Source organism: Furipterus horrens, unplaced genomic scaffold (assembly GCF_987537825.1).
Source record: "Furipterus horrens unplaced genomic scaffold, mFurHor1.1.pri manual_scaffold_4, whole genome shotgun sequence".
NCBI lineage: Eukaryota > Metazoa > Chordata > Mammalia > Chiroptera > Furipteridae > Furipterus > Furipterus horrens.
The window spans coordinates 168,796,187-168,820,372 of record NW_028327174.1 but is presented as its reverse complement, the minus strand read 5'-3'; the positions used below and the strand labels follow the sequence as shown (position 1 = coordinate 168,820,372).

The following is a 24,186-nucleotide window of genomic DNA, read 5'->3' as shown; positions in this document are numbered from 1 at the left end:
GGCTAGCAGCTCTTCCACTTAAATGGAGTTCACCATTTATCTTGAAGCTGCAAACATGCACAGGCAACTTCATGTTCTACAGTATAATGCTCATCATAATGATAGAGCCCAAGAAAGGCTTTCAACCAACAGTCATGCATCTGTATGAATACTTGAGCTCATTCTCACTTTTCTGAACTGGCCAACAGTCTATCTTTGCTGAGACTGAAGAAAAATGATGATGAACAAAAGCATTTTTATCTCCCTGGTTCATCACACGGATAAATGTCCTCTTGCCTAAAGTCCATTTAAGGGGGTAAAGAAAGATGCCAAGGGTTATCTCTCAAAACAGCAGGATTCCTAAGGGGTGAATAAATAAAAAATGGTAATGATCATCCTTATCACTCAGGATAGGTAACTTCAGGCAATATGGCATCACACACCACTGAAACCAAGTATGAATGCTTGCTATCATGGCTGCCCAAGGAAATTGGATTTGAAGCAAACACCAAGTCAGCCAGAAAAACACATGGCCACAGATCCTAGGCTTACAACTACTCCAGGTAAGCTGGGCCTTCTTATTGGTAAGCCCAGCTTGCTAGCCTGGAGCATAGTCTTTAGTGAGGGGCCCATAATCCTTCCCTAGAAGTTGAAATTATTATAATTATAGTCATAAAATCTCTCAGAACTAATTAGGGCACCATCTTGAGTTGATTACTCCTACCTGCAGGGTAAGAGAGCTCATGTACTGAGTTTCAATTTAGTCCATAAATTGAAGCTCAACACATTCAATCTTATAGAACAATTAGAAATAATGAGGGGAAATTGTGAAATTGCACACATGCTTCTGTGGTGTTTAATTTGATACTTAATATGCTAAAAGTACAGCTATTATTTATGGAGAGCCCCATGCTGCAGGCAGCCAACCCTCCTTAATGGGACTCAAGCCTTTACAACTACACCCTCTCCAATTCCTTTCCAGCCAAGGGGAAGAGGAGGTCTCTGATTCTCCATGAGAAAAGGGCTTATGGGCCCCTGTCCTTGTCAGTGCTGCTATTTTTTTATAGTGTCTCTATTTCCCTGGGGTGCCAGCAAAATGATTTGGGGTCTGTCAAATGAAGCTGGAAGATGGGAAGTCACAGAGGCTTGGGAATCATAATTCACAAAGTCAGGCCACCAGGTGGAGTTACTTGGCCAATAATGTTCCCATCCAAATCCAGTCCTAGGCTAGGTGGGGGCCTTATGTGTGTTGGCCTTGCAAACTTTGCAAACCTAACACATGACTCTATACCATAAGCACACTGACCTAGAGTTCAAATGACGCAGACATCCATGGTAGGGGTCCTTAAACTTGAACATTCATCATTACCACGTGGAGGCCTTGTTAAGACAGGTTGCTGGCCCCACCCTCCAGAGTTTCTGATTCAGGAAGGCTGTATGTCTAGGGAATTCCCAGGTGATGTTGATAAAGCTGGTCTGAGGTCCACTCTTAGAAATACTGCATTTAGAGAATGACGATTTCAGTAAATTGTCATAAACTCCGAAAATTTATAGGGAACGTTTAATCTGGTTACTCTCTGTTTCCAGTCAGAGTCTCCGCTGCTGGTCCAGCCATACTTACCACACATTACCAAGTCCGAGCTCCACGCAATTATGACGGCTGGGTTCGCTACCATTGCCGGAAGTGTCTTAGGTGCATACATTTCTTTTGGGGTAAGAATGCTTGGAAATTGATTTATGGAAAATATAACCTCTTCTTTCTTTTCTATTATTATTTTCCTTTTTTTTTTTTCCCACTGCTGCTGGATAAGGATGCCAAAAGAGTGTCCTTTTTTTTTGCATAGTTGATCACAGTTTCTTTGGCATTTGAATGGAGTGATCTTTGGAGCTTCACTTTCATATCCTTGCCACACAAATGTGAATTCTATCCAACCATAACAGAATGAAATTATATTATGAGGTTACTTTAGCTGAAAACTTAAGTTTGATAAAAATAAATAAATAACACTGTTACTGACATTAGTAAAGGCAGTCTAGACCAGGGGTCAGCACATGAGGACCTATGGGCCAAATCTAGACCGCTCCATTTTTTTGTAATTGAAGTTTTATTGAAAACCAGCTACTCCCATTTGTTTCTCCATGGCAGCTTTCATGCTACAGAGTTGAATAGTTGTGGCTCCTAAAGCCAAAAATACTCCCTCATCCTTTACAGAAAATGCTGGCTGACTGCTTGCCTAGGGCAGTGGTTCTCAAACCTTACTGCACATTAGAATTACCTGGGAGCTTTTAGGAGCCCTCATGCCTGAGCCCGCAACCCAAAGTAATTAAACCAGAATCTCATGCAATGAGACCCGGGCATAATTTTATTTTTTTAACTCCCCAGATTCCAATGTACATCCCAGTTTGAGAGCTGGTGGCCTATGGTATGGGGCTGGAGAATGCTATGATACTGGTGCATGTGCCCCAAGCACAGAGCTACAACCCACACACAGATGCAGCCCCCAGTGAAGAAATGGAATAACACAGCGGTGCAGTGATTAGGAATTCTTACAAGACAGGCATATTTCATTCTAGGACCTCATCTGGGCCTCGGAAAGCCAATTGTAAAAACAAGGAAGAAGAAAAGGGGCAAGGAGACTTAAGGAAGAGCAGTTTGACCAGATCCCCAGAGGAAGAGAGGTGTTGAATCTAGAATTCTGAAACTATAGGAGATGAGACTCCAAAAACAATAAGGGCGCAGGGAGGAAAAGGGAAAGAGTTTAAGACCGGCAGTGAGGAAAACAGAAATAGCTTACAGATTAAAGGGACTCTGAATAAATGAATATTATGGAAAGACACAAAGGATTGTAGGAGAGCAGAAGAAAGATGGAGAGGGGCATGCCTGCAGCCCCAGATATCCCCTATCTAAACTGATGACATAACTAAGTAGGGATGTGAGGGACTATCTGAACATTCAAAGGGACAACAAAGAGGTGGAAGAATCTTCTTTGAAAGTTCCTACAGCAACAGGATTAATTCTCTTCCACAATGATCTGACTAGTTTTGTGCTTCTCCCCGAGGACGTAATTAATTAACTCAAATTCCTCCCTTCTCCCTCTGACTCTCAAGGTGAGGCTGACTTGGCTAAGTGAGCACTTCAAAGCCTCCAAAGAAACATTATTTTCTGGCAAAGAATCGATTCCTGCCCATCTTTTCCCTTGTTAGGCTTTTGAGTCATTCATTCTGAACACAACAGCTATACCTAAGTTGGCCTTTTCCTCCTGAAATCACAGGTTCCATCCACCCACTTACTAACGGCTTCAGTTATGTCAGCACCTGCATCACTGGCTGTTGCCAAACTCTTCTGGCCTGAGACAGAAACACCTAAAATAACCCTCAAGAATGCCATGAAAATGGAAAATGGGTAAGTGGATCACGTTTATCTAGTTAATGACAACACGAGTCAGAGGGGGAGTGCAGCAAAAATGTGATAATCAGCACAGTGAATCATGGCAGGAACTGAATTAACTTCCCAGTGACCATTTAGACTTCATTCCCCCAAAATCTTGTTTCAACACTGAAGGGAAACCTTTCTAAATACCTGAATGTCAATACCTTTCCTCAACTGGCCAATGTAGATATTTCACCTTAAATATAGTAGTGTTCATTGAGCTTTGGTTTAAGACCATTGGAAAGCCATAGAATAACCATTTCTAAAAGTTTCTTACATAGCCCTGGCCAGATAGCTCAGTTGGTTAGAGCATCGTCCCCATATGCCAAGGTTGTGGGTTCAATCTCTGGTCAGGGCACATACAAGAATCATCCAATGAATGCATAATAAGTGGGACAACAAATTGATCTCTCTCTTCCTCTCTCTCTTTCAAAATCAATAAGTAAATTTTTTTTAAAGTTTCTTACATAATAGGGATGAGATGGTGTGATACAACGATACTTAGCCCCTCGTTTGTTCATATTCTTTGGCTCTGTGCAAAAGAATGAAGGGTGAAAAATACTAAGGGATTTAAGATGTTCAAAAGTGTTTCATGAAATCACAGAATTAATCAACCAACACGTTTTTGAGATTCATCCCTTGTTCGTACGTAGGTAAAGTCCTAACCATGAGTGAAAAGCAAGTTGTCAAATGTATATATAAAATATGGGTGATTCCACCTATAAAGTTAGCAAATGTGCAAACCTATACAACATACTATTTAGGGAAAAGACAAGTAGGAAAATTGAAAAGAAAGGGAATGATTAGCAAATTTTAAGGGAGCCAGGCACTTCTGAGATTCGAGAGAGAAGAGGATGAGATTAAGAAAGAGCAATGAGGGGCAGGAGGGTGTGCTTCAAAGGTGATGGTGACATTCCATTTCTTTAATGAGGTTATGGATATTCAGACCTTTCTTGAATTGTTAATTCTTATACCGTGGGCATTTTATAAATATTCTCTGATAGCTATTTTTAATTAAATATAATTTTAAAAGCTAAGTTTTTCTTTTCCTAATTTTTAAATTATAAATGATCCCATATTAAAAGAGTCATATGTGTATAACAGTTACACACTCCTCACCTACACTCAACAATTACAAATGTCGTTCATGATATCATAGAATTCAGGTGAATATTTTGACTCAGGCAAGGGCCCAAGAGTTGCTCTCTCCATCCAAATGAGCTCTGAACTGGCCATTTCCATACATGTGTTATTCATCTGCCACCAACTCCTTGGTAATTCTGGGGTTGCTATTTTTTGATAAAGTGATTCGAGGAATCTCCTAGAAGCTGCAACACAGGGAGCCTCCTCCTCCATCTCCCTCGTGGCAAACATCGCTGTGAATCTGATTGCCTTCATAGCCCTGTTGTCTTTTGTGAACTCAGCCCTGTCCTGGTTTGGAAACATGCTGGACTACCCACAACTAAGTTTCGAGGTATAATTCCACCCTGCTTCTCCTCCATTTGAGTTTAAAAATAAAATAGGTTTCTGAACAGCCTTCCCTAACTGCCTATAGTGCACTCTTACCCAATGTACACTCTTATCATGTAGTCCCTATCTCCCCACCCCCTTCTCTGTCTCTTATCACCCTCCTCCTCCCAACATTCAGTCGTCCTCTCCTGACCCCATCCCAAGAATCCAAATTACTTCAAATGACCAATTCCAAACTTGATTCCATTAGGCAAGGGTGTGTGAAGGGATTTCTATGCCTCAGGGAAACACAGAAGGGGCAGGGACCCTCTTGTCACAAGGGTGAAGCAGAAGCTAATCTCTATTAAAGTATCTATTTTTGTTTTGTTTTTGTAGCTAATATGCTCCTACATCTTCATGCCCCTCTCCTTCATGATGGGAGTGGACTGGCAGGACAGCTTTATGGTTGCCAAACTGTTAGGTTATAAGACGTTCTTCAATGAATTTGTGGCTTATGAGCATCTCTCAAAATTTATCAATTTAAGGAAAGAGGCTGGACCCAAATTTGTTAATGGTGTGCAGCAGTATATGTCGGTGAGTAAATATTTTGATAGTCAGTACACGTTTTCATCACATATATACACTCATCAGATGGTTTACTGGTGCCTCTGTATGTCAGGCAGCAGGGAATGTACTTGGGATACACCAGAGAACAAACCAGACCAAAATCCCTGGTCTCATGGAGCTCATAGTGTACTTAGCACCTCATAATTTTCAGTAATGTTGAATTAATCAGTGTGTGTATGTGTGTGTGTGTGTGAACACATAAAGAGAAACACAACTAATTCTTACCACTGTGATCATTTACTTTTGAGCACTATGGATCCAAACCCAAAGTCATATGAAGTAGGACTGGAATCGATCAGTTAACAAAAAATATTGAATACGTGCTGTGTGCAGCATACTTAGGTACTGAAGCCATAGCACTGAACAAGTTATGATGCCTAAGTGCTAATGGATATCATAGTCTAAGGGGCATGAAGACCTCTTTCTTCCATCTTAAGCAATTCTATGAACTCTGAGAAATCATAAATGCAGCATAGTACCTGGACACCCTAAATAAATAGTGAGACACAGTTGCTACTCCACTCTCCAAGTGGATGAGAGAAGAGAAGATCAGGGTCTGTGGTCTGAACCTCTGAGACAAGCATCCCACAACTATATCAGGCCTTCAGGTAAATAGACTGCAAGGAGATGCTCCTGTCTGCTTGGCCATGGATGGGATAAGGGAACTCAGGTGAGGCCATTATTCAGGCCATGTTTGCAGTTGAGTCTCCAAATTTTACTTCTGTGAAGAACAGAATTATCATACATAAAAGCTCTTAGGAAAATGGTGAACATTTCTGACCATTTCTCATTGAAACAATCTATTTGGAATTGATGTCCTAGGCATGTATTTGGCTTTAAAAAGAAAGGGGAGGAAAAGCATGCTGCCCAAGGTTCTAATGCAGACAGACTGCCCATTTCTGAATGCCATCATCTCTTCCAGCCTCCCAAAGACCAAACATGCTCCCACATATTACACACATACAACAGCATACTCCAGGAGAGTACTAGTTTGTATTTTATGGTCAAGGGATGATATAAGTGGTGGTTCTGTAGGTCTCCTGTTTCTCAAATGTTCATTCTTCAACTGACAGCACAATGGAGCTTGGCCCAATACACTCATTGTTTAGATACCACCTCTAGCTGGCTGCTTCCCTGCCAAAAGTAAACAATAGACTAGATTAAGTGAAATGTTTTCCATTCCCAACTGTTGGCTGCCAGGAGAAAGTTGTTTCATTAATGGGCAAAGTAAGCTCACAGTTCTGGCAGTGCTAAGAAGGTTTGTGAACAGGTTATTAAGAGGATAGAGAAAAGAACAGCAGAGCTGATTTGGGCTGGGGATGAGCCCAGCCAGAGGCAGATGTACAGAGGATGTTTGGAAATATGAGCTCAATGTCTTCTACAAGTGTTGTGTCATAACTGGAAAAGCATTTTTGATTTTCCCAATCTTATGTCCAATTAACAAAATGGGAATGCAGCCCTACAATTTCTTGTTTACCAACCAAGAAGTGGTGAGAGTGCCCCAACAGTCTCCTAGGAAAGTTACCATGTAACTGGAGTGTAAGATATGAGTGCATGAGGCAAAAACCCAATGTAACTGAATTATGCCTACTGCCGACCTCCATTTAAGAGGTCAGAACATGTAAGTAGCACCCACATACCCAGAATGATCTCTTAATTGCTCCGTCATGTTCTCTTCCTTAACCATAACATTGCATGTTTTTTTACATGTAATACATACCATGGTACAGAACTCCAAACGTACAAAAAGATGTAGAGAAAAGAGTAAACATCCTACCTATTTCTCTGCCCCCATCTCCTCACCCTGTACCCTATTAGCCTCTCTGTTCTTAACCTTGCTCATTGAACTTAATGCCATATTTCAGATGCCCTTCCATATCAGTGTCTGTGGCATAGTATTCTCTTGTACAAGCACACCGTAATTTATTTTAACCAGTCCCTTGCTGATGAACCATCTTACCAATTTTTTGTTATCAGAGGTAGTACTACAATGACCGTCCTTGTTCATATGGCATCTTCGTTCATGTGCAAGAAGAGCCATGGGATCTATTATTAATTTCCCAGTACAGTGCAGCTCGTTCCATCATGTAACCTTGCACTTTGATGGGAAAAGGCAAAGTGCAATCATCCCAGCCTCCTTTTCCTCTTATTATAAAACCCTCCATGGCCACATCTGTGTATCCCCTCCCTATAATTCCCCAGAAAGGGGAAAGAGGAATCTCAAGTGCTTTATGTCATCTCCCTCCCCACGGTCTCTTAATAGGCTTGCCTGTTTTTGAAGCATATTGCTCTAAATGGAAAGCACTAGAGAAAGCAGGGGATGAGAATGAGCTTTTCCAGAAACACTGGGCTGCTCAAATACTTGCAATATTTTTTTCCTGCCTGCTATATGCACACTGATTGAAAGACAACAACGGAGTTCTCAGAAACCATGAAAAAGAAGAGGGACCTTATAATTAACAAAAACTTAACCATGATCACTTGAGTCTTAAATATGAGCTTTAAAAAAATCCAATTTGTGAAAGGGGGTAAAAGTACCCCTACTTTGAATGTAGCATTGACCTGGTTTGTTCTTTGAAACAAATCATAGATTTTTCAGGATTTTGGAAAAGAATATTATTGCCTTAATTATGTGGGTGCCTTTATCAGATTGGGTGTGCTTCTGTTAAACAATAAAGTCCATTTAATCTTCTGAGCCTCCTATAGTCAGTCCCTCAACCTGAGAGAGAATTATTGGACCTGAGCAGCAGTTCTTAACAACCTGAATGGAGGCAGAGGGCCCTATTCATGGTTCTATGAATTCTCCATCATCTCACTGCCCTGTGAGGACTGTTAATTCTCCCACTTTTGAGTGAGCACTTCATATTCCTATGGGATGGTCAGAGCTCAGGAACAAAGGCAAGCACACACCACGGTCATACTGAAAGGAACTCTTGTGGTATCTGTGAGCTTCCTTTTTACTATAATTCATTTTAACATATTCTTTTTACTGAAATATAGTTACATACAGAAAAAAGCCCATTTTTGGTGTACATGAGTTTTTGACAAATGTGCCACCTGTGTAACCATGACCACCATCAACACATAGAACATTTCCATCACACCTAGAAAATTTCATTCACATTCCATTGTGGGCAACAACCCTCCTCTCCAGTCCCAGGAAGCCAGTCATCTTTCTTTCACTGTAGATTACTTTTGTGTTATTCTGTAATTTCATATGAATGGATTCACTTAGCATCCATGTTGTTGCATATATAGTTATTTCTCTTTTTATTGCAGAGTAGTATTCTATTTTATGGATATCCACAATTTGTCTATTTGCCTGTTGAAGGACATTTGGGTTGTTTCCAGCTTGGGGCTACTGTGAATAAAGCTACTATAAATATTCATATAGTTTTCTTGTGGGTATATGCATTTATTTATCCTGGGAAAGAAAATTCCTAGGAGTGGGATTGCTGGGTCATACAAGCAGTGTGTGTAAACTTGATTTTGCAAATAGGCTGTGTCAGCTTACATTCCCATCGACAATGTACAAGAGTTCTAGTTGCTCCAGATCCTCGCCAATGCTTGCTAATGTCCATCGTTTTTAGCCGTTGTAATGGATGTGTAGTGGTATCTTCTTGTTTTTACTTGCATACCCTGCTGATCTTTATCTGTTTTGTATTGGGTGCTTGTCTTACTATTGAGTTATAACAGTTTTTTATATATCCTGAATAAGTCCTTTATCAAATAGATGTAATATAAATATTTTCTGGGGCCAATTGGTATCTTCAGCAGCTAGTACTGTGTCTAGCACATTATAACAGGTGGCCAGGTCATATGGAATGTTAGGAGTTACTATTGGGCAAGAAGGAGCAATATGTAGAGGCCAAGACAACCAACCCCAAGCCCTTTGTAGAGAGTCTCTAAATACACACAGCCCCTCAAAATTCATGGGGAGATGGGAAAAAAGAGCCTAAGAAGCCATGAGTGTTGGGCACCATGCACTGTACATTTGCTTGTCAATACTGTTTCCATAGTAACAATAGGAAGCCTGGTTAGAATGTCAGATTTATAAGCTGGATCACACCATTTATATACCTTTGTGTGTTTATGCTTCTTTACAGATTCGTTCAGAGACAATTGCCACTTATGCTCTCTGTGGCTTTGCCAATATCGGTTCCTTAGGAATAGTGGTTGCCACACTCAGTAAGTGGAAAGAATACTCTTCGACAACAGATGTGATGTAAACAGGCTTCAGATCTCCATTTTTCTCTGTAGCATTATTCATGTCAGGGAAAAAAAGTCTCTGCAATAACAATAAATGCTTTGGGGTCTCCTTTTTAGCCCCGTTCTGCAATGTATTAGGTTGGCCAAAAAGTCTGTTTAGTTTTTTCCATAAAGTAAAAGACACAATTTTCATTTTCACCACTAACTTTACTGATTAGAATATTTTTAATATGTCAATTATTTCCCATGTGGTATATCCTTGATTACTGTCTCAATTTGATCGCTATCAACTTCAACTGGCACATTTCAATGTGGAGCATTGTCCAGCAAGAAATCCAGCACAGAACTTCACAAACCACTTTTGACACATTCAATCAGTCATAGCACCTTCTCCATACACTGCACAAATATTTTTTGTGTTTCAGTTGTGTTTTTACCTTTCTTGAAATAATAAAGCATAATATGCCAAAACTGTTGTTTATTTTCTTGCATCTTCAATATTAAAATAGCTACACAAAAATTGACCAATTTTGATAATTTTTTTAAATGCACACTGATATGACAGATGTCACAATACGATCGAACAAAATTGTTTCAAATGAAGTTAAAGACAACGAAGCACTAGAAGAGTTATCTTACAGAAAAAAAACAAACATACTTTTTGGCCAACCCAATAGTTTTCTTGTGTATTCCCAAGTTAACCTGAGCAAGAATTTGCTCCAATGGACAAGTGCTTCTCCACCCAGGGATGACACATATGTTTTGTTTTGCATTCCAGTTCCAGGAGATTTATAATGGCCACCTGGAGAAGGATTCTGAGGTCCAGGGGAAGTTCAGTGGGAACATGCTGTGATTAAATTGTGATGCCTGCCATGGGCATAGAAGTAGATGGTGATGAATGGATTGCAAATATTTGGAATCCATCCTTGCAACACATTTGTCTTGCCATGCCCACAACATACCAGGAGCCTCCTGGGTGAAACTGAGGACTTGTTTCTTTGGACAAACTTCTTCCCTTCCTTACACACCAGAGAACTTCAGATGTGGAGATCATCCCTAAGCTCTTAAATCTTGAATTTCCCCACTAAGCCTTTTTTTTTTTTTTTTTTTTTTTAAGTTAGTTGATGTGATATCCCAGCCCCAGAACAATTCTCAGAGGCTGGGAGTTTGGAATTCCAATCAATACCCTTGATGTTAATCTCTCATGCTTGCTTCCATGTTTCCCAGCATCCATGGCTCCTTCCAGAAAGCATGACATCACCTCCGGGGCACTGAGAGCTCTGATTTCAGGGACCGTAGCCTGCTTCATGACAGCCTGCATCGCAGGTACCACATCCTGTCCTTTGTGTCCTGTCTCCTTGTGCCCACAGGATGGAAGCTGTCAGTGGTCAGTGTCTTCCCAACTGCATACCCAGCATCTGCTGCTACAGAAAGCTGAGAGGCAGAGCTGCCTTTAAGCATGTTGTAAACTGACTTGTGTGGGACATGCAGGAGACACTAATAACAGAGGAGAGTTCAGGGACTTTGGTAATTAATATACTGAATGGCACTCTGTTCCACTCCCAGGCATTCTCTCTGGCACTCCCGTGGATGTCAACTGTCATTACATTTTAGAGAATGCCTTCAACTCCAGTTTACCTAGAAACACTACCAATGTAGTATCTTGTTGCCAGAGTCTACTGAGCAGGTACTGTATTCTTGATTATAACTTCTTTATATTCATGAAAGACCCCATCCACTTGTTTTTATAATTTCATACCTTACTTTATTTAAATGTAAGAATATGTGTGACAATTCTAACTCCCTTTCACTTTGACTTTTCTCAGCTAAGACTGGGAACCATAATACTAGCCAGTGCTGCTCAAGCATTTTATATGCCACCAGCTCAGTATTAGGTACTGGGTATGAATTAGCTCATTTGAACTCCGAAACTACTGTTTACGTTAGGTACTCTTGCTTGGTTAAGCACTGGATAAAATCAGGGCTTAGTGAGGCTGTGTCACTTACCCAAGAAAAATGAATGCATGCATAATCAAGACAAAAAAAAAATAAACAAGAATAATTGGTCTTTCTGCTACAGAGCCCATGCCCTTAACTAGTACCCTTAACTACTATTAATTACTAGATACTGCCTCCCTTTGAAGATCAAGCAGTACAGGATGTCCTGATAACATGGTGATGGACAACAGTGGATGAGGAGATACCAGTGATCCATGCCAGCCACCCCCCACTCAGTATAGTTTTTATTTACAAAATCAATGTCTCCACCCATCTGCCCTTCTTAATATGCAAGTGTTCTAAAAGGATTGAGTTGATCCTTTCTTTGTTTATTCTGGAGGAAACAGGGGAAGTCTTTGAGGCCAAAAAGGATTTGAGACTCAACATCAATTCTCTGGGGCGTCTGTCCTCCTCTTTTGCATACCTACTGTTTCTGTCTTCTAAGGCTCAACTAACTGTTTCATTCCACTTTCCACTAGCACTGCTGCCAGTGGTCCTGGCAAGGTCATCCCAGGAGGAAACCACAGCCTGTATTCTCTGAAGAACTGCTGCCAATTGTTGAGTCCATCAACACTGAACTGCACTTGGATCCCTAATGCATTTTGAGTTCAATCACTTCTCCAACAGGTGCTGAATTTTCTACTTTGGGAAGAAAATAGAAGTTATTCTTACAGATTGATACTTCCATTATGGAATGAGTTTTAATGGGAAAAAAGAAAAACAGGAGTGAACTCTTAGGATCTACAGCATCTTCTTTCAGATCTACAAAATCTTCCCTTCCCTTCTCTCCCCAGCCCCTTCCCCATTGAGAACTACTGTGGCATCCTGAAATATGATGTCTCCAGTCCCAAAAATGTTTAATAACCTTAGAATTTCAGGACATTGAACCAGAATACAGGTATAAATGACAGCTCACAAAAACTGTGCTATGACTCAGCCACACCCAATTAGTTCAAGTCTCAGAGTAGTCCCAAGTGGCTTGTTTTAAAAACATCTCAGGTCAGATCACTCTGCATTCACCGTGGTTGAACTGAAATAACCTGAACATGAATCTTACATGGAGGAGGACCAATCATTGGTCACCCACTCATTGCCTGCCCTGGGGGAGTCTTGCAGAAATCAAGAGTTCTTCAGGAGAGCACCTAGACTATTCTAAAACTAAGTTTAAATCCCATGTGCTTAGAGGATTATATCAATCAGCTTAAGCTAAACTGGTCTGCACTAACAAATAAGCCAAAATCTTGGTTTCTTACATGCTTATTTTAATTCACATTATAAGTTTATTAGGGTCAACTTTGGCTGTACTCTATGTTGTTTTCATTTCCAAGACCCTGGCTAAAGGAGCAGACCCTATGTGGAGCATATTTGTCTTATGAGAAAGGGAGGGAAGATGGTGGGGACCACATGATAGCTCTTAAAACTTCTGCTAGAAGTGACATCTTTCACTTCTACTACAATCTGTTATCCAAAGCTTATCACATGACAAACCTGATTTCAATGACCATGGGTGAATTATCCTGTCATAAGGAGAGATAGCAAGTATTTTTAAGAAAAAATATGATAGACCACATGGATGCATAATACCATGTCTCCCCTTAAGGAGTCGGCCTGTTATTGGGCATAACTGTAAGCCTATTCATGTGGAAATTTTGTTATATTGTTAGTAACAGGACTGGAAAATGATGCTACACTTCAGTCAAAAAACCACATAAGGACAATTTGAGGAAGAAATATGTCCTGGCTGAGATCTGAAAACCTCCCATTGATACTTCCACTGACCAGGAAAGCATCAGCATCAAACTTGCTTCCTTAATGGGTTCCAAGACAATGTGTCTTAGAAGAAAATTCCAGAGACAATGGTGGGGTGCTCTTTAATGAAGTGCTTATCACCAATGCTCTTCATACCATAAAGACCACTTTGTGTGAGAAAATACAAATACTAATGGCTGGATTCATACACACACACACAGAAAAAAGTATGTGAAACAGGTTTTGAAATACCTTAAGTAATTTATTTATATATTTCCTTTTTGTTCATGAACAAGAGTAATTTTTTAAAATCTATGCGCAAATATTTGACTTTCTTTTGTAGTGGTGGTGGTGATGGTGAAGGAACAAGCTAAATGCCCAAAGAACTCTTTATGTCTAAAGTAGAATATACCAGGATATTTCTAGTCATTGATCATTTGTATCAAATTTTTCTGGGAACTCAATGTGCCCTTTTTATACATAGACTTTATTTTATGAAAACATATTTATATTTTGTTTCCCTCTGTTCTTATGTTCTGGTGTCAGCCTTCATAAAAGCCTTTGGCTTAGTGTGTCAGGGATGCCAATTACTCATATGTTTTTTTTCTCTTTTGTATTTTAGGGCTATTATTTTTCTCTCTTAATTCTTTACATTTTTCTATTCTGTTTTATTTTTAAGACTCTCTTTGCAGATTCTAATGTACCTCTCTGACCAACTAATTTTCATTTTCTGTCTGTTACCATTACTATTCCTTGGATTCTTATAGCTCTAGCTCTTCTCTGAGCTCTTTTTTAAAATTATTATTTCAAGAAAACCAATTACTGCCCTGTTTTTTGTTAATCTTTTTTTTGTTTGTTTCAAATTACAGAAAGTAATATCAGCTTGTAATTTTAAAATGATGATGTTACAGATGCTTCTCAACTTATTACATTCCAGGAAACTCATTACCAGTTGAAACTATCAGTCAAAAATGCACTTAATACACCTAACCTATCAAACACTATGGCATAGCTTAGCCTACCTTAAATGTGCTCAGAACACCAGTAATTGCCTTCTTCTTCTCACCAGAAGGAGACACAGATGGGCATTTTGTAGATGTGATGGGATGCAAAAACACAAAACACAGTATCTTAAGAATGCTGGCAACACAGTACATAGTAGATATCCGTTGTTTACCCTTGAGATTGCATGGCTGACCACGATCTTCATCTCACTGCCACTGCCCAGCATCAAGAGAGAGTGTCTTATCACATACCCCTAGCCCAGGAAAAGATCAAAATTCAACATCCGAAGTACAGTTTCTACTGAATGTATATCACTTCGATGTCATTGTAAAGGTAAGTCATAAATTTGGGACCATCTGTATACACACACACACACACACACATACACACCTTTTTCCCCACCCTGTTGACCCTGTCTCTTTCCAGCACCACACTCCTGAAACTAATATTGTTAATTGACTGGCATATTCACCTTGCTCCAAATATATAAGAATGTGGGGGATCTGTTGTTTTTATACAGAAAGAATGAGTCTATTTACATATCACCTTTAATTTCTTTTCACTTGGCAATATACCCTGGAAATTCCTATAAGTCATTATGTATAGTTCTAGTTCTATCCTTTCTTTCCTGCATTATGTGTGTGTGTGTGTGTGTGTACAATTCTACATAAATGACATAATATGCTACATGCTCGCAGTGAAACCACTGGTGCATGGTGAAGTCTTCACTCTTCTTCAGCAGACATAGAGGCTGAAGGGCTGTTCCCCACTCACCACTACCACCAGTTTATCCTTCACCCCACCCACACGTAGTCTTCTAAGGTGGTGTGTCTGTGTGTTTCCTATGTGCTTTCTCAGTTGTTGTTTGAGGTCACTAAGTGCTGACAGCATGTTGCTGTCAGTTGAGGCACCCTGACCTTGTTATAAGCCAAAGCTGCAACATACTCTTTGAAAAATTCTGCACTGTGTCTAGTCAGCCCATGAAATTTGAAGCCCCAGCCTTCTCTCTGAGTCTGTGCTCACACTGGTAGTTTTCACTAATCTGAAAGCCCTTTTTCAAACAGTTACAAGTTCAGATATGAATGTCTCCTAATTTCAGTGAAGATGGAGGTTTGCATTACTGCTTATTCTTCTCCTTGTTTTTCCACTGGTTTGCAAAAGGAGTGGGGGACAGAAATGGCATTTCTTTTCCCAATGCAGAAACTATGGTTACAAACAAATTCTTTAACCCTATAGAAACCTTGGCCAAGAATAAATTGGAGTCATGGACTACAGAAAATTTTCTGAGTTCCGCCCCCTCTTCCCCATTGGTAAAATCAGCACATCCAAGCAGTTAGATCCGAGTGGCAAGATCTCTGTAAATACACAGATTATTAACGTGCATTCATTTTGCAAATGCTTCCAACTAGTTGTTTTTATATTTCTGTAGTTTAATCAGGCTGGTAGACCACTCTGAAGGGCTTAAGAAGTGTGCTTGCCCAGTGAAGCTGACTTCCAATTACAGAACAATTCCAAAATCAATCAGACATGTTTTTATTTTTTTTTAATGAAATTGTATCTATAAATTATGTATGAGCAACAGCTAAAAGCACTCTTTCGTGTGTCAAGTCACTCGATGGCATATGCACTGACATCTATCTAACTTCTAGAATCTATAAATGCCAATATTTATACCAGCAGAGTGGGGAAGCTCGTGTTTCCACAAGCGGCATTTTCATCTCACTTTCATCCTAAGATTTTGTCTTAAGCAGCAGCCCAGCCTGCCCAGCCCCAGGTGGGTAGTGGGGTAAAGGAAGAGCTGGCATTCCAGGCCTGCTTTCAAAGAAGGTATTGAAGGACAGTACTGTCAGGTAGGATTACTGCCCTGAATGCACTGAAGTGGGGAGCCGGGAGGCAATCATTCACTTTTTAAACAGGCAGGAGCACAGAGTTGGGGGAAAGAGGTGGGGACCAGGGAGCTAATGAACCACAGGGTCTGAGAATAACTACTTTTTACAACTCCTTACTTAATTTACGAAAACAAAAAAACTTGTTTCAAGCTCGAACAGGAAGGAGAATATCCATTTACCAATTCTTTTTCTGGATCTAAAAACAAAACAAGCTTCTGGTAAACAGTCGTTTTCCTTTATATTACCAAGCAATGTGACTGCCCCCTGGATGTAGAATGAGTACTTTCAACTGTAATTAGTGGGGCTCCTTGGCATTTTCATTTCAAAAAACTCTGGAAAAAAAGCAATGAATCTGCACCGAGTCAGCCCCTCTTACCCACAGTACCTTCTGCAAAATGGGAAGACAGTGACTGGTGTTAAGGAGGCTATAGCCTGTAGCCATCCAACAGAGAAAGGCATTCAAATGACAACCCTAAAATGTAAGTCCTCTGGCAAATGACAACAACCACTTTATCATGAGAAACCAGGATTGGAATAAAATTTACGTCTTAGAAGCCATATTAACATGTAGAAATCAGCCCTATAACTTCCATGCTTCTGGTAATATTCATAAAATAAGAGGATTGTAGAACCCTAGGTCATTCAGAAATGCTTCAGCTCCTCTCACCCCCAGCTCCACATCCTCAGTCATGTAGGGCCACCAAACCCATGGCTAACAGCCAAGTTGGGGCAGTATTCCCTGGTCTAATCTAAATCCTTTTAACTGCAGAGTATCTACCTCATTCTTTTGTTGTTTGCCCACATGTCTGTCTGACCACTAGACTACTAATTCCTCCATATCTCCAGTACCTCGTATCTGGCATCTAGAAGACATTTGGTAAATGTTTACTCAATGAATGAAATGAATGAATGAATGGATGAATATTGCAAAATGGCTAATCTTCACATAAGCAGAAACAGGTAATTGGATCACTGTTAAAAACTTATAAAAACCTCATCAAGAAAGCATACTCATAAAAATTACAAATGACATGCAAGTGTATAATTGTGAAATTGGAAATTTCCTCCCACTTCACTCTTATTCCCTCATAAGTTGACCCAGTTAACACTTAGGTGTCTATATATAATAAGCAATACAATAAGTGATAACTATCAAGTTGGAGCGGGTGAGTGTTGAGGAAAAGCCCCCAAAAGTCTAAACTCAGGGTTGATTTCAAAGAACTGACACATAGCCTATTCAAATTCATAAGAGCTTAAATAGGAGAAAATTACATACAAGGGTAAAGTAGCTGCAGCTCCCAGTGGTGGCCAGCTGGGAAAAATCCACACCCCTGTCAAGACAAGGTCTCTTTTTATAGGGAGTTAATAGTAAAACCATATGATGGGTAGCCATGTAGACCACCACAAAGAACAATGCATTTCTAAATTAACAGATAACATCAGGCAGGTATCCACACTCTGTACCTTCTTCCTGGGGGCATTACATTTATCTTTGGGTTTTCTGGGCAGTGAGCCAAGCCTGAGGCTACAGAGTTAAACAGTAACAAAAGGTTAAACAGAGAGTCCAGCATTTCCCAGATGCCTTTACTGCTGGAGCCATGTTGCATCTTTAAGTGAGCTCCCCTACTTCTTCCAGGCTCAAAGTCTGAATCACAATTTGGTAGTGTTTTCTTCATTGAAGCTAAATGGAGTTATTAAAAGCAGCCCAATACCCAACATAAACAAGCATATTTAAAGTAACCAGATTCTTTCTGCTTAAATGAGCCATTATTCTATCACATTTGGAACAGCTCTTTAGGGAAGTGGAAAACAACAAGCCAGTTGCTACTTTAACAGCTAAGATTTCAGCTCTGGAGTTTCACTACCCGTGTTCAAATCCTGGTCCCAGACACTAGCTCCATTACCTTCAATATTTATGTACCCTTTCTGCCTCAGTTCCCCCATCTATAAAATGCAAATAAACTTATCTTTTCTCCCATATTTTTGTGAGAATTAAATAAGTTAAATCATGTAAAGCACTTAGAAGAATGCCTCACAGAGACAGGCTATATAATACACTTTTTCTTCGTTGAAGTATAATTTATATACAGTAACTGCACAAATTTTAAGTGTACAATTTGATGGCTTTTGACAAATGTATACACCCATATATGCGACTATCACCCCAGTTGAGATGAACACATGTCCTTCATTTCAGAAAGTTCCCTGGTGCCCCTTCCCACTCAGTCGAACACCCCTGTCCTCCTAGTTTAGCCTGATTAATTGTCTTTCCCCCAGATATTAGTTCTGATATGTTCAGATAGAATTTCATGTAAATAAAATCATACAGCACAAGCTCTTCTGACTTCCTTTTTTTATTCAGCATATGTATTTAAGTTTTATCCAGTAGGTAGGTCTTTCTGTTTTTATTGTTAAATATTATTCCATTATATGAATTTATCACCACTTATGTATCCAATCTATTCCTGATGAACATTTACATTGCTGTTTTCAATTTTTGTAGACTATATTTTTTGAAAGAAACTTATATTTACCACACATTGCTTAGGTGTTTCAGAACATTTTAAGTTTAGGAAATGTGAATTGGAAGGTGAAGAGGGTGTGGTTTGCCCACATGGGGGTTTGCGGGTTTGCTCCTTAACGCCCTTTCTCTCCCTCATAATCTCGATGATCCTCTTTATCTACATGTTGCCTTTCACAGATATTTTCAAGATTGTTGCCTTTAGGCCACAGATTAGTGATAATTGAGCCTCAAAAGAGAATAACAGGGAAGCTAGAGCACCATGAGGTCACTCTTGATTGAAAGAATGTTGATTAACCTGTTCCTACACACTGCCTAATGGCACTTCCACTGTACTGCATATTGAGAAAATTCACTTGGCTTTTCTAAATCTCCAGTAAATCTACTTTACATTAACACTGGATGTCATGGGGCTACAGTGCAGAAACATGAATTTTTAAAAATACAAGAATGGTAAGAAAACACTTTGTAGTTTGAAAGTATTGTAGGAAAGCACGACATGCACAGAAGGTGAGCTCTTATCCTGTCGGACCAGATTTTAGCTCCAGCAGCTTGCAAGATACAAAAGTATCCATCAGCTGAAAATTTTGTTACTTAGGAGTTTTAAAAAATTTAATCCCATTTATGAGAAAGGATGGCCAGTTCTTAAAAGCTCTGTGTGAAACGATGATTAATTTTCTCTAAAATTCGCCTTTCAAAATTCAACCTGCCTGTTCTAAGAGGGACATCTCAAACAACTGAGAATTAGTTGCTCTCTTTGACCATCTATTAATCTATGTCTGACCACGGAAAACGGGTTATCCAGAAAATAAAAGTTTCTGCATCTATTTAAACCAAATTAAACCAAACAGAATAAAACAATATGTTCTTGGGTGCTCAGGAAATGTCCTCCTGTCAGTGTGACTTGACTATAGTTTCCATAGCAACAGACTGAAATTCTCAAACAGACCCCATGTGCTCACAGGAGGCTACAGCTGGACACTGAAGAAAATTCTTTCTCAAAAGTTGCTGAAGAAGTAAGTCAAAATTTCATCTAAAATTGCTAGGGAAATGGTCTTCTAGATTACCTGAAGGTGACATGAATTTCTTAAATGCTCTCTCCTCCTTCTTACCTGTAATACCTGGAATATGCTTGAGGGGAATTTTATTCAGGTGATAGGTATTTACCAGTGCCTCTGCTCAGGAAGACAGCATAGACACCTGGTGTCCAGACATCAGCAGCGAGGAACAGGGCAGAGATCCAGATAGTTCCCCCAGCCCCTGGCCAGACCCCACACGGCCCTGGGAGGACAAGGCAGAGATTCGGGTTCTAGAGGTGATTGCCTGCGTTAGCCCACTGTAACTGGATTGGGAAAGAAGTTCAGAGGCATTTATGTCTCTACCCCTTCTCATAATAGCTTTTATAAGATGCGTCATTGCAAAAGTATCAATCATTTGTTGTAGAAAATAAAATCTTTACCCATACCCCATTACAAAAATGTAACTAGTACTAATAATCTGTAATATACAGCCATTCAATGTGTGTGTGTGCATGTGTGTGTTTGTGTGTGTGTGTAACACTATTGTGATACATTTTGAGGCCAGCTTCCCCCTACTAATATATCCTGAACACTTTTGCATGTTGTTACATAGTCTTCTACATTTTTTCTTTTTCTTTTTAGATTTTATTTATTTTCAGAGAGAGGGGAAAGGAGGGAGAAAGAGAAACATTGATTGGTTGCCTCTCGCATTCCCCCAACTGGGGACCTTGCCTGTAACCCAGGCATGTGCCCTGATCAAGAATGGAATTGGCAACCCTTCGGTTTGCAGACCAATGCTCAATCCACTGAACTACACTAGCCAGGGCATCTTCTACATTTTTTAAAAATTATCATTGATTTTAGAAAGAGAGATTTGTTGTTTCACTTTTTTATGCCTTCATGGTTTGATTCTTGTATGTACCCTGAATGGGGATTGAACCCTTGATATATCAGAATGACATTCCAACCAACTGAGCTACCTGGCCAGGGCTTCTACATTATATTATGATTTAATGGATGCAAAGCATTCCATTATATAACTCTAGTATAATTTAACTTACCTCCTATGGCTGGCCATTAGGGATATTTCCCCTTTTTTGTGATTATTAACACATGTACAGTAAAAATTCTTGTGATCAAATCTTTGCATAAGTTCATGATTAGTTTTTTGCAGGACATAAAAATTCTAGAGACACAGAGATTTATCTTCCAACAGAATATTTCCCATCTTAAGCTAAACCTCAGGGCAAAGCCAAATGATCAATCTTTGAAGGGACAATTTATTTCCAGTACAAAGCCAGTCTACCTATAATCAAAATTCTAGATTCTGCTGGCAAGTAAGAAGGTAGTTAAAACATGACAGCAAGCTTAGGCTTCTGTGGGATTCCATACTCTGACCACTGGCATTCACTTTGTAAAAACCGGGTTATCTTCATCTGATTAACCATGAATTTTCCAGTTCCAAAATTGGAACTGAAAGCAGTTTTTCTGTTTCTTCAGTGGCGTTTTATGCTGCCAACATGGTTTCATCAGGTATAAATAAAGCAAAAGTACGTTTGAATGCTAACTCCTGACCATCCTTAAACTCAGTCCCACAGGAAAGAAGTCCTAGTCCACAAAGAATCAAATAGTATGGTTCCTTCCCACTAACATAATTGGATACAGTGTGTACTGACAGCAGGGGAAGGGTGCGCACTGAGCAGGTCCCTGAGGATCTAGGTCTGTTCACTGAGTTAGAAGAGAGCCAGCAATTTCACCAGCAAAAGCAGGATCCAGAATTGGGTCTTGCCCTACCTCCTCAGGTTGCCCAGGAGAGAAGCATGGGTTCCCTTTGATGGGGCGAGGGGGTCAGCTCCCTGTACTGATGACTCACAACTGGCTGCGTACTGTACACACTGTTCTGTACCTAGCTCTTTTTCACTTAATAATATACCTAAGGCTCTTTCTATGTTACTACATAAAGACATCATTTTTTTGTATGTATTATATGGGTTTACTATAATTTATTTAGCAGTCTTCTACTTATGTTATATCCCATATTTTGCAAAAAAAATGCTTCAATAAATAGCTTCTACATGTGTCACTTAACACATGTGAGTAAACTTGTAGGAAAAATTTCTAGAAATGAAATTGCTAAAACTTAAGACACATAATTTATCATTTTGAAAGATTGACAAATTGCCCTCCATGGAGATTAGACATTGATATTCTCAATAGGCAAACAGAGAGCAATATTTTATTAAAATTTTGGATGTAAAGTGACATGTCAGTGTTGTTTTAATTTACATTTATCTTGTTTAATGAGGCTGAGTATCTTCTTTAACATTTAAGAGCCATTTTACATTTCTTCTGCTTCTAGGGATAGTCTATTCCTATCTCTAATCCAATTCTCTGTTGTATAAATTACCTTTTCCTCAGACATTTGTAGGTGCTATTTATCCATCAGGGAGTGTAATCTTTTGTGTGCAATACAAATTGCAAATATTTCTCCCATATTGTCATTTGTATTTTTACTTTTCTGTGGTGCTTTTTTGCCCAACATCATTTATTGAACAATGTAGTTTCAATTTTTCCCATTTAGTTGAGATACCACTTTTATCACATAACAAAGCTCCATGTATTGGGATATATGTGGACTTTCTTTCCAGTTCCATTGATCTGTCTATCTATTCCAGTGAGGATCAATTCTTTGATCTTGAAGCGAATCAAAATATGCAACCCCAAAGCATGTCACTTTGGTCTAAGGATTGTCCTGAGCTGCAAGAAATTAACTCTTTGCCCTCCCCCTTTCTGTCTAAAAGGAAGACATTATTTTCCATTTGTAAAGGTGTTTCTCTCTCTCCTGTACCAGGAACAGGAGGATCAATGAAGAAGGCACCAACTTGCGTCTGTAGAACAAATTTTACTAAATAATTCTTTTCTTTCATTAGTTTGCCCCATATATTTACCTTCCCACAACTTATTGCCCCTAGAAGCACAATTTACCGCCAATTTACTTCCCATAGTTTGCTTCTATTGTCTAGTTATTTCACAATTTATCACTCTTTGGATTTTCACTTCTTTCTTGTGAAGCCCCCATATGTATGTAGATTATCATATCTGCCTCAGAGAATTAGTCTTAAGAATTAAGTAAATGTGGAATATTTAGAAGAATTCAGTAAATTTCAGCAATGATGATAAAGAGAAGAAAATGCTGCCTACTTCACTCATATGCAAAGAAATGCAGATACCCAGGGTTCACAGGTAACGGTTGTTAAAAGATTAGCCTTTCATTAGATCTAAACTACAGACTCTTTAACGCTTGGAAAATTATGTTATCAATGATTTTGATAGTAGGTCTGGGGCAATTTTAGTAAATTTTTTCACTAATTCAGTTTGAAAGAGAATCTACTAAGGCAAAATGTCAGATAAGACCAGATTTGAATTCTAATTTATCCATTCATCTCTGAGATTCCATTTCCTTATTATTAAAAGAGGGATAATTTTACCTGCTTCACATTCTGACAAATAATGAGATAGTAATATAAGAAAAGTGGCTAGTGCTATGCATATTATATAGTAAATGTTTCATAAATGGTAGTTATTTTTGTTATTATCATCATGTTCTTTGTTGTAATCATTAAAGATGATGGCTATAGGTGAATGAGGACAAATAAAAGGAGGATAATAAATGTCAGAATTGGAAGGAAATAAAGAAGAGAACAATCAATATTAAAATCAAAACTACCCAAAAAAGATTGTATTGATGGCGGAACAGAGGGATATACAAATGGATCAAGTGTGATAAAGTGTGATAAAGTACTTAAAATAAAATGTTAATCATAGAATCTAAGTAGTGTGTTTCACTATAAAATTCTTTCAAGTTCACTATATGTTTGAAATTTTTTTATAGTAAAATGCTGGGAGAAACTCAAGGTTATCATCTTTCTCTCCTTCTAGCCCTAATTTTATCATACCTGTGCCCAAACACTCAAAGGCAAAGGATGATTGATTTTCCTGTGTCTTGATATTTCACCTAGAAGGAAGAACTTAAAACTCACCTCCTGGCCTAAATTTCAAGCTGTTTTTGTGAATGTGATTCACTCCCTCCCCCTGAGATTCATACTTGTTACTTCCTGCTGGTCCAGTTGACAGCTCCAATTTACACATGTCTGCCACCAATTTCACTCATGTCCCAGAATCCCCCCTCCTACCCTGTTTCTCTCAAACCCCTAACTCCCGGAGTCCAAACAGCTTCACACCCCCAAACTGGGAAGTCAGGGCCTGAGATTGAAAGCCTTGTTTCTAGGACTTTTGGGCCACCAAGGTCAA

General features: G+C 39.2%; 1 protein-coding gene across 2 annotated transcripts in view; it reads left to right on the top strand.

The window, feature by feature from the left end:
- SLC28A3 (solute carrier family 28 member 3) overlaps positions 1-13,614 on the top strand; it is a 59,691-nt gene extending 46,077 nt beyond the window's left edge. The window contains exons 11-19 of one of the 2 annotated variants that reach the window (XM_090274229.1): positions 1,567-1,692; positions 3,252-3,382; positions 4,715-4,883; positions 5,255-5,452; positions 9,592-9,673; positions 10,922-11,020; positions 11,261-11,381; positions 12,172-12,319; positions 13,357-13,614. In XM_090274229.1, coding sequence (XP_090130355.1) covers positions 1,567-1,692; positions 3,252-3,382; positions 4,715-4,883; positions 5,255-5,452; positions 9,592-9,673; positions 10,922-11,020; positions 11,261-11,381; positions 12,172-12,298 — 1,053 coding nt within the window. In that variant the 3' untranslated portion in view covers positions 12,299-12,319; positions 13,357-13,614. Of the gene's footprint in view, positions 1-1,566; positions 1,693-3,251; positions 3,383-4,714; positions 4,884-5,254; positions 5,453-9,591; positions 9,674-10,921; positions 11,021-11,260; positions 11,382-12,171; positions 12,372-13,356 lie in introns of those variants that run through there. The other variant, XM_090274228.1, reaches the window with a different exon arrangement.
- Positions 13,615-24,186: the final 10,572 nt, after the last annotated feature.